This window comes from Carettochelys insculpta, chromosome 22, assembly GCF_033958435.1.
Source record: "Carettochelys insculpta isolate YL-2023 chromosome 22, ASM3395843v1, whole genome shotgun sequence".
Taxonomy (NCBI): Eukaryota; Metazoa; Chordata; order Testudines; family Carettochelyidae; genus Carettochelys; species Carettochelys insculpta.
The window spans coordinates 9,977,287-9,987,518 of NC_134158.1; the positions used below are offsets into that span (position 1 = coordinate 9,977,287).

Here is a 10,232-nt window from a genome sequence, read left to right on the forward strand (position 1 = left end):
CAAACTTATTTCAAAATAGCGGTTGCGCTGGGTAGACACAACAGAGGGTGTGTGTGACAGTGTGTGGCTACAGTTACACTGAGGTTTTTGTTTTGGGATATATTTGTATCCCGAAATGCACCCGTCGGGCCGGGCGCTGCACAGACACACAGTGAGAGACAGTCCCTGCCCCAGCTGAGATCAGGGCCCCGTCGCGCCGGGCGCTGCACAGACACACAGCGAGAGACAGTCCCTGTCCCGGCTGAGATCAGGGCCCCGTCGGGCCGGGCGCTGCACAGACACACAGCGAGAGACAGTCCCTGCCCCGGCTGAGATCAGGGCCCCGTCGGGCCGGGCGCTGCACAGACACACAGCGAGAGACAGTCCCTGCCCCGGCTGAGATCAGGGCCCCGTCGGGCCGGGCGCTGCACAGACACACAGCGAGAGACAGTCCCTGCCCCGGCTGAGATCAGGGCCCCGTCGGGCCGGGTGCTGCACAGACACACAGGGGGAGACAGTCCCTGCCCCGGCTGAGATCAGGGCCCCGTCGGGCCGGGCGCTGCACAGACACACAGCGAGAGACAGTCCCTGCCCCGGCTGAGATCAGGGCCCCGTCGGGCCGGGCGCTGCACAGACACACAGCGAGAGACAGTCCCTGCCCCGGCTGAGATCAGGGCCCCGTCGGGCCGGGCGCTGCACAGACACACAGGGGGAGACAGTCCCTGCCCCGGCTGAGATCAGGGCCCCGTCGGGCCGGGCGCTGCAGGGCTATATCGAGCGCGGTATTTCATTCCCACTAGCCGTCCCTGCGCCGGGGGTAGCGGGCCGTTCGAAAGAGGCACATATCTCGAACTTGGCCCCGAGTTCGAAATTAGTTACCTCGACATAACTCACACAGTGTGCACAGCACAAACTGCGTCGGCTATTTCGAGGTAGGGGCTGCAGCGTAGCCCGAGGCTGGGTGTGAGCATTTGTGGGCCCCAGAGCACGTAGGGTGATAGCCGTCGGGAGGCCCACAGGTTGCAGGGGGCTGCTGAGCTGGTGCGTTCCTGCTCCAGGTGTTTGCAGGGGAAGGAAGATCTTGCCACAGAGCTCTGCCGCTTCCAGTGACGCTTCTCCAGCCCGTGCGGAGGTGCGAGTCTACGGCCATCGGAGCAGGAACGGGAGAGAGATCACGGCCCAGAACCAGGGAGCTGCAACACCTGCGTGGAACGAGAGACGGGCATGGGAGGAGCCAATGCAAGGCCGCGGCCTGAAACTAAGCCGGCCATTGTACCCAGCAAGCCACAGACTCAATCCCTGGTCTGTGCTTGTTCAGGCCAGCGGGGGCAGGAGGCCATATTTGCCTTGTGGCTGATGTGAGCTCTGGCCGGAATCAAACAAGCTGTTACCATCCCCAAGAGAGGTCACAGGCAGAGGGGAAAAGTTAGGCAGGGTGCCAAGGTTGGCCTTTGGCAAACCTCTCATGCAAGGTGGGATAGTCCCTGCCCCGGCTGAGATCAGGGCCCCGTCGCGCCGGGCGCTGCACAGACACACAGCGAGAGACAGTCCCTGCCCCGGCTGAGATCAGGGCCCCGTCGGGCCGGGCGCTGCACAGACACACAGCGAGAGACAGTCCCTGCCCCGGCTGAGATCAGGACCCCGTCGCGCCGGGCGCTGCACAGACACACAGCGAGAGACAGTCCCTGCCCCAGCTGAGATCAGGACCCCGTCGCGCCGGGCGCTGCACAGACACACAGCGAGAGACAGTCCCTGCCCCGGCTGAGATCAGGGCCCCGTCGGGCCGGGCGCTGCACAGACACACAGCGAGAGACAGTCCCTGCCCCAGCTGAGATCAGGACCCCGTCGCGCCGGGCGCTGCACAGACACACAGCGAGAGACAGTCCCTGCCCCGGCTGAGATCAGGGCCTGTCGGGCCGGGCACTGCACAGACACACAGCGAGAGACAGTCCCTGCCCCGGCTACCAAGGACCCATTATTCCAGGCATTGCGTAAACTGGCACCGTGCGGCTGGACCACGGATGGGACCACGGATGGGACCACGGATGGGACCACGGATGGCCTCCTCTCTTCACTTTCCAGCCGGAGGGACCTGCGGCTTCGAGAGCTGAAGTGATCCCCCCGGCTCCCGACCGGCGCCTACGCCTGAGCTGGGCATCGGCCCCGGTGGCCTTCACTCACCCGTGTGCCGAACGCTGCGGGGGGACGGGCCGCCAGAGGGGACTGGAGAGGGAAGAGAAGGAGCAGAGGTGTGTCAGGGGCGAGCGGAAACCTCCCCGGTTAGATCAGTGGGCTCCGGGCGCGTCGCGGCCAGGGGAGGGCTCTCTTGTTACGGCCGATCACTGGCTCGCGCCCTGGTTCCGCAGCAGTGGCAGCCAGGGGAAGGACGGCTCGAGCTGGGCAGCCACAGGGCAGGGGCGGGTGACCGCCCGGCTGTCGGTGTCCTCGGCCATCTCCCCCCCGGCCAGGCCCTGGCGTGGAGGGTCACTCGCTCTGTCCTGGCCCTGGGGCTGCGGCGGGAGACAGAGCTCATCCGGGAGGGGGGGCCCTGCAAAGTGGTGGGGGCAGGAAACAGGCGGTGGGTGGAACACGATGGGGTCTGTGGGGCAGGAGGTGGGGCAGGGGGCGGGGTGACAGGTGGAAGTGGCAGCACAGGGGCTGAGATGGTGAGGTGGGGCTGCTAGGGGGATGGGGTCGGAGAGACATGGGGGAGTGGGTCTGGCTGCCAGTGAAAAATGAGGGGGACAGTGGGCGGAGTCTCAGGCGAACAGGGCGGAACAGTGGGCGGGGTCTCAGGTGGAAGAGATGGAACAGTGGGCGGGGTCTCACGTGGAAGGGCAGGACAGTGGGCGGGGTCTCAGGTGGAAGAGGTAGGACAGTGGGTGGGGCCTTAGGTGGGACAGTGGGCGGAGTCTCAGGCAGAAGGGGTGGGGCCTCAGGTGAAAGGGGCGGGACAGTGGGCGGGGTCTCAGGTGGGACAGTGGGCGGGGTTTCAGGCGGCAGGGCAGCATGGGGGCAGGACGGCAGAGGGCAAAGAAGCATGTGGCCACACCCCTGATACCTGCAGCCCCCCAATTCCTTCCAGCCCAGGGACCTTAGCCCATCCCGGAGCCAGGTGTCTCGACCCACAGAGAAACCCCAAGTGCTGGACACAGCTTCGTATGCAGCTGGGGATTTAATCCCACCCCCCAGCACCCGGGACGCAACTAGCCCTGAGGGCAGGACTCACCTGCCACTCTCAACTCAAAATAAGCCCGGCAGGTCCCCTGGCTGTCCTGAAGCGTGTAATTCCCAGCAGCCCCGAGGCTCATGTTGGTCAGCACAAACCTGCCCTGGGAGACCGAGATGTTCTCCCGGAAGTCTTTGCTGATGGGCTGCGAGCCGTGGTTAGAGAAGCTGTAGACGGGGTCCCATTTCGAAGTGGACCCGTTCCGCTTGCACAGGTCCAGGGTGGGGCTGGATGCGGTAAAGGAGAAGTTCACCGTGTCCCCTCTGGAGACACTTATGGATCGCTGGGGACAATCTTGAGTGCCTAGATGGGAAAAGAAACAGAGCCGGCTGCTCGGGAGAAGCCGGGGCTGAGGCAGAAACAACCTTGGGGCAGCGGGAACCTCGGCCAGGACACGGCAGAGCGGACAGGACACCGAACTGGGACTCGGGACTCCTGGGGTTCAGGCGGAGCTCTGGGAAGGGAGGAGAATCGAGGCCGTGATGGCCAACGTATTAGCTACTCGCCGCCCGCGGCTGTTTGGCTGGTGGAGTGTGGCTGCGTGGCCTGCCCAGTAACGACGCAAAAATCAAAACCGAACAAAAAAAATGGGACTAAAAAAGAAATTCAGAAGATTTTTCTCAGGCCCCTTTCTGGTCACCGGACTGCCCTGCTGCAGGGAGCTCAGGGCTTTGCGCATCGGCCTGCTCAACCCGGGGTGGGGAGTTCAGCCCTCAAGGGGGCTGGTTAGAGATCTGGAGCAAACAGACGAAAACAAAATCTGTCCGGGCTGGTGGTTGGTCCTGCTGTAAGTGCAGGGGACTGGACCTGATGTCCTCTCAAGGTCCCTTCCAGCTCTAAGAGACAGATACACCTCCGCCAGCCGAGCGAGCAGCTGAACTAGACCAGCGATCATCAGCTGCAGTTTGCCGCTGGGATTTTATTCCTGGGCTGGAAAATTTGCACTGCATTTTCTTTTTCGGAATAACGTGGCTAGTTGTCAGGACTCCTGGGTTCTGTGGAGCGTGGGCCACCCCTCAGCACGGGGCAGGGAGAAGTGGAGTATGAATGGGCTCTCAGAAGGAGGGGATAGAATGGGGGGCGGAGCCTCAGGAGAACAGGGCGGGGCGTTTGAGAAGGGGTGTGGCTTCAGGGGTGGGTGGGGGTAGGGCCTATGCGTAGAGCACCCCGGGGGAGGAATTAAAACCAGCACCTCTGCTGTGGACTCGAGGGATCGGTGTTATACCAGCCGTCCTCCTTACCTAACTTCTTCGGCGGACATTCAAAGCTGCAGACAGCGCTGTAGATCAGCACGCCCAGCAGGAAACCACAGAGGCCTGTCAGCTGGAAGCACCCCACGCCCGCCCTTGCCGAGCGCACAGGAGCCATCTCCGGGGACAAAAGAAACGGCGTCCTTCCAGCGACTGAGCCCAGCCTGCGACAGGAGAACAACGAAAATCCCGTCAGACGCTCGAGATCGGCTTCGCCGTCGGAGGTTGTGGCACCTCGACCACATACCCAGAGAAAGAACAAGCCTCTTCTGCAGCCTGAGCTGAGAGCCCGCTGGCTTTTAGCTCCGACTGCAGAGCAGGGCTCTCTCTAATCGGTTTCCATCTAGCTGCGGAATAAATTTTCTTCTCTGCGCCAAGATTGCGAATGTGCACCGGGGGGGTTGAAAGTTGCATTCGCTTTTATTCTCTTTTAAACTTTGAACTGTAAGCTTAACGAGGTCGCAGTGTAAGGTAACGTATTAACACATCTAACGCTTATTGATTTTACTGATTAAGTTCTTTAATTGGATACGTGCCTCCTGCTTTAGAGTTCAGTGAATTTAGTAAGTAAGTAAGAGCCAGTTTGGTGCTGTGTCTGTGTTAATGAGATTACAGGATGAGGTTGAAGGCGGAAGCCTTCGTTGCTTGATTTGCAACGCCTTTGCCCTGCTTTTCGCTGAGAGTCCTTGTAAGAGTTGTTCAGGTGTGACAGTGGTGTGTCCGTGTCGAGATCAAGGTGGGAAGGGTATCCCCAGAGCTGAGGAAGGAGGGGTGAAGCGTGGGTGAAGACGGACTTTGCGGCGTCCGAGAAGGACCATCAGTGCGCACCCCCGGTCGGGAAGTGATCGGGTTGGCAGAGGGACCACTCTAAAGCATGGATTGCAGGAGGACCCTTTTGCGGATGTTTGGAGACCCATCGGTGTCGGAAGAGAACACACCAGTCACAGACTGACCCGGCAAACCTCAGCGCGGGAGAGGATCACAACAGCAGGGGGCTTTGCCGTGGGACTTTGGATTCTTCTTGCCACCGACTCCCAGAGAGCATCAGATCGCGACCGCCGAGGCCCTGCTGCCCCTCTGTGGTCGGTCTAGCTGGCCACTAGCTTGGTCCATAGCACATGCTACTGTTCTATTCGCCATAAATGCGGCGTCCGGCCTTCTCCCCTAGAAAAGCTCTCGTGTGCTTCGTTTGTAACACGCCACCAGTAGAAACTCAGATGGCTGTGGACCCTCTGGGCTGCATCGACCCTCTCCTTGGGCTGCCCCAGAGCTCAGTGGGCAGAGAAGGCTACTGTACCGGCTACCGTACCGGCTCCTGCCTGAAGCTCCGGAGGTGCCCGGTTTGGTCCCGTCTTTCAGCAGCTGCAAGCAGGGACCAGGTGGAGTGGAGCCTGGGACCTTCAGACCTGGGGCTGGAAGGGACCTCAGGAGGTCATCGACTCCAGCCCCCTGCTTCAAGCAGGATCAATCCCCACTAAATCATCCCAGCCAGGACCTTGTCCAGCTGGGACGTAAAAACCTCCAGGGATGGGGAACCCACCACCTCTCTAGGCAACACATCCCAGTGCTTCACCACCTGCCTGGGGAAGTAGTTTTTCATAATATCCAACCTACACCTCCCCCTCTGTAACTTCAGCCCATTGCTCCTTGTTCTGCCACCTGACACCGCTGAGAACAGTTTCTCACCCTCCTCTTTAGAGCTCCCCTTCAGGAAGTTGAAGGCTGCTATTAAATCACCCCTCAGTCTTCTCTTCTGTAAACTAAACAAGCCCAAATCCCTCAGCCTCTCCTCATCGGTCTTGTGCTCCAGCCCCTCAATCATTTTTGTTGCCCTTCGCTGAACCTGCTCCAGCACATCCACCTCCTTTTTATACTGGGGGGCCCAAAACTGGACCCAATATTCCAGATGTGGCCTCACCGGTGCCGAGCAGGGGGAACAACCACTTCTCTAGCTCTGCTGGAAATGCTCCTCCCAATGCACCCCGATGTGCCGTCAGCCTCCTTGGCTACAAGGGCCCACTGTTGACTCATATCCAGCCTCTCATCCACCAGAACCCCCAGTCCCTTTCCTCCGTCCTGCTGCTGAGCTGGTCGGTCCCCAGCCTGGAACAACGCTTGGGATTCTTCCGCCCCAGGTACAGGATTTCTACCCCCATGTCCTGGCTCCACCCTTCCCTACCGCCGCGGGGGCTCCCCAGACTGCCCGCCCTGCCCTCTTCTTATGCCCTGGAGGCGTAGGATGGAAAAAGGAGGGAGAGGGAGGATGGGGGTCACTCGAGGACGGGGGCCCCTTCCGGGGGGGGGGGGAGAATAACTTCGGTGTCTTACAGAGACTGTCCTGTTGCAACCTGGGGCCCGGCTGGAGCTTTCACGAGCTGCCTGCTGCTTCTTCTGGCTCTGTGCACCCTCGGGTCCCTCACCTGTGCCCCGGTGCCCCGGGCTCTGGCCAGCTCCCTGGAGACTACCGTGCCGTGAGCCGGAAGCCGGATGGGGCGGCCCCCTCGGCGGCTGAGCTCCCCGGGCTGGGAAGGGGAACCCACTCGACTCCACACTTCCCCACGGCTGCTGAGCCAGGCACGAGCACTGACCTCGCTGGGCCCGCTCGGGTTTACCCCTCTCTGAACCAGAGGCGGGGACTCGGGGGGTGTTTGATGCACCAGGGGGAATTACACCCCCCCCCCGGTGGCCCCCGTTCACCTTCCTGCCCCTGTGCTGGACGGTGACCCAATGTCTCCCCCTGTTTAGAGCCTGGGGCCAAGGGGGGCACAGGGGCCATAACCCCCCCCCAGCATCATCCCCCATCAGCCCCACGTTTCTGCTTCCCCTGAGTTGGGGGGGCTCCCTGGAGCAGGGCAGTGGGAGCTTCTGGGGGGCAGAGCATGGGTCAGCGGGGAGAGGGCAGAGCAGCAGGTGGGGAAGGGGCACAGATCACCTGGCTGATGCCCCCCATTGCACTGCCCGCACCGGCTGCCTCTGGTCAAGTCACTCCTCGGCCTTCTCGTGGCCAGCCTGGGCCCGGCTCTGTGCTCCCCCCTCAGACCCACCGGCAGGGGGCGTTGCCTGGGACCTGGTGATTCACAAAGATCGGGGCACCCGCTTCCCTCACCCCCAGCCCCAGGATTCAGAGGCAGCCTGGACCTCGTCCTTTCGTTTTCCAGCCCCCCACTTAATTGCAGTAAGGGCCCCAGCAACACCCCGTCAATATTGCAATTCAACCCTTTAAATCCCCGCCAGGCCCAGCCTCACCCCTTCCACCCCACACCCTGCCCCTTCTGGGAGCACACGCTCACCACGCCCCTCAGCCCGGGGCTCTTGCGACGGCCCCCAGGCAGCCTCGAACCTGAGACCTCTGGAGCACCAACAGCTGGAGCTCAGCTGCAGAAGAGCCCCTCCGTCCCTGGGTAGGTGGCCTAGGTGCTACCCGGGCCAGCAAACCGCAGCCCGAGGTGCGGGAGTTACACACGCAGAGGCAGCTGGCAGCTCCGATCCCCCCGCATGACGCCTCCCAGGAGAGGAACCCAGCCTGAGGGCCGTGCGCCATGGAGGGGGACCCCGCCAGGGCTGAATTTCCCAGCCAACGAACCGGGGAAGCGCTTGGCGGTGGGTGCCGAGGCAGGAGACCTCCTTCGTCCTTGCAAAGGGAGAGCGTTTTAAAAAGCAGTCGGTGGGCGGCCCTCGGCTGGTGCATCCCCTGGAAACAAAGCTGCTGTGAGTGCCAAAATTGACGTGGCCCTTTCCTTCCCACTCCACCCTGCGGGCGTAGGACTGACACCTCGTTTTAGTCATCGGGATTTTTAGTACAGGTCACGGACTTGTAAACAGAAGGGAAAATGTGTGGTCCGGGCGTGGGCCCTCTAATTGTTTCCATCCCAGGGGCGGATTTTTTTTTCCCCCCCATCCTTGTGTGGAATAAATTTTGTTCTGTACGTCGCGGCCTGAGCCCAGGGGCACCACCCACAGGAGCGAAACACTCGTGGGCGCTCTGCTGATCAGCTGGGCAGCCTGTGACTCTCTCCTGAGTCATTGCCCAAGTGCTCAGCTGACAAGGAACCCAGCGCCTTGACCTGTCCCTGACTTTTTCTGTATACCCCGGCTAAAACTGGGTGGATCTGAAGCAGGAGGTGGCCCGGAGGGCTGCGGGTGCTCTGTGGGGCGGGGGGAGCCGTGGCGGCATGGGTGCTGGGAGGGGAGCTCAGGGGCACATGGCCCAGGGCCCCTACTGCTTCTGGATGTGGGGGGGAGACAGAGGCACACGGCCCAACCCCAGAGCTGCTGTTGCTGGGGAGGAGCGGGGATGGGACGGCCCAACCCCAGAGCTGCTGTTGCTGGGGAGGAGCGGGGATGGGACGGCCCAACCCCACAGCTGCTGTTGCTGGGGAGGAGCGGGGATGGGACGGCCCAACCCCACAGCTGCTGTTGCTGGGGAGGAGCGGGGATGGGATGGCCCAACCCACAGCTGCTGTTGCTGGGGAGGAGCGGGGATGAGACAGTCCAATCCCACAGCTGCTGTTGCTGGGGAGGAGCGGGGATGGGACGGCCCAACCCCACAGCTGCTGTTGACTGGAGGCGGGTGGGCAGGGGGGCTCTGGGGTCCCCCATGCCACCAGGGCGCACTTGGAGAGCATCAGGACCCAGCTGTTTAGATCCCGGGGGCCTGCGGGAGAGGGGAGGCGGGTGGGCGTCGCCCTTGGGTGTGGGGGCAAAGCTTTGCCGGCTTTGGGGAGAAGAAGGAATGAGCTGGGGTGGGGAGAGAAGCCGGCAAAGCCCAGATGCAGGCGGCCGACGGACAAGGTAGAGGCAAAGGGAAGGGCTGTAGCCCTATGGGGCAGAGAGGGAAGATTCTGGCTCGAATGCCTCACTACGCTGAGAACTAGCTGAAGGGAAACTGAGGCCCGGGGTGGGCCTGAAGCCAGCTGGGGTAAGAAGGAAAGTGGGAGCAAACAATTTACAAACAGCCGCTCAGGAAACCTGGCTCCTATTCCCAGCTCTCCCACTGGCTCGCTGGGTCACCGTGGGCAAGTCGCAGCCACATTCTGTGCCTCAGTTTCCCCAGCCGAAACGAGAGACAATGATACCACCTTGCCTTTTGTGAAGGGCTGGGAGAGGTACTGATGGGTGGAACCTCTCTCGTCCAGCCCCCCCCCGGGACCTGACTGGTGCCGGATGAGAGAATTTGCCTGACTACAGGAGGTCAATATTTTCTAGCAACATTTCCACAGCTTCCAGGGCTCATAGAAGACATTTAGGGGGTAAATTACAGCTCAAGAACATCCCAGAACACAGAGAGCCCGGCCTGGCGGCTGGAAACAAACTTTATGGGACTGCAGGAAACCTGGCCACGGCCGTGAGACACAGTCGTCCGGCTCGCTCAATTCATGCCGGATTACGGAGGGTGCTGGGCCAGAGTGTGCCAGATTAGAGAGGTTCAAGCGGTAGTGGTACCAGCTTTCGAAGGAAAAGACTTATTTCAACAACAGCCTCAGGTTGCGAATGTCAAATGAACGACGGCCTCGTTGTTCATGTCGATCCACCCCGAACAATCCCCTAAAGAGCTAGCGACTCAGAAGCCCACCAGAGCGTGAAAGCAGCCGAGTCACGAGCTCAAAATAAAACACGCAATCGCTGGCAGCAACACCCAGTCCCAGCCCCATTCGATCACATTCTGAAAGTGCAACGCGAGGCCTTGCCATGTAAACCACAACCGAGATGACAAAGGGAAAGAGACCCAGGTGCTGACGTAGGGGCTGAAACGGCTTTGAACTCGCTTTTTCCGG

At 61.5% G+C, this 10,232-nt stretch overlaps 1 protein-coding gene across 2 annotated transcripts; it reads right to left on the reverse strand.

The window, feature by feature from the left end:
* Window positions 1-327: 327 nt before the first annotated feature.
* LOC142024646 (uncharacterized) lies at window positions 328-8,363 on the reverse strand. 2 transcript variants are annotated; one of them, XM_075016794.1, is made up of 5 exons: window positions 8,042-8,363; window positions 4,450-4,622; window positions 3,209-3,511; window positions 2,161-2,202; window positions 328-1,181 (listed from the first exon to the last, which is right to left on the reverse strand). In XM_075016794.1, the coding sequence occupies exons 1-5, from the start codon at window positions 8,242-8,244 to the stop codon at window positions 1,120-1,122; spliced, it is 783 nt and encodes a 260-aa protein (XP_074872895.1). In that variant the 5' UTR covers window positions 8,245-8,363; the 3' UTR covers window positions 328-1,119. The 2 variants fall into 2 exon arrangements, with proteins under 2 accessions (XP_074872895.1, XP_074872896.1); XM_075016795.1 differs by having other exon boundaries at window positions 330-1,181; window positions 7,749-8,164.
* Window positions 8,364-10,232: the final 1,869 nt, after the last annotated feature.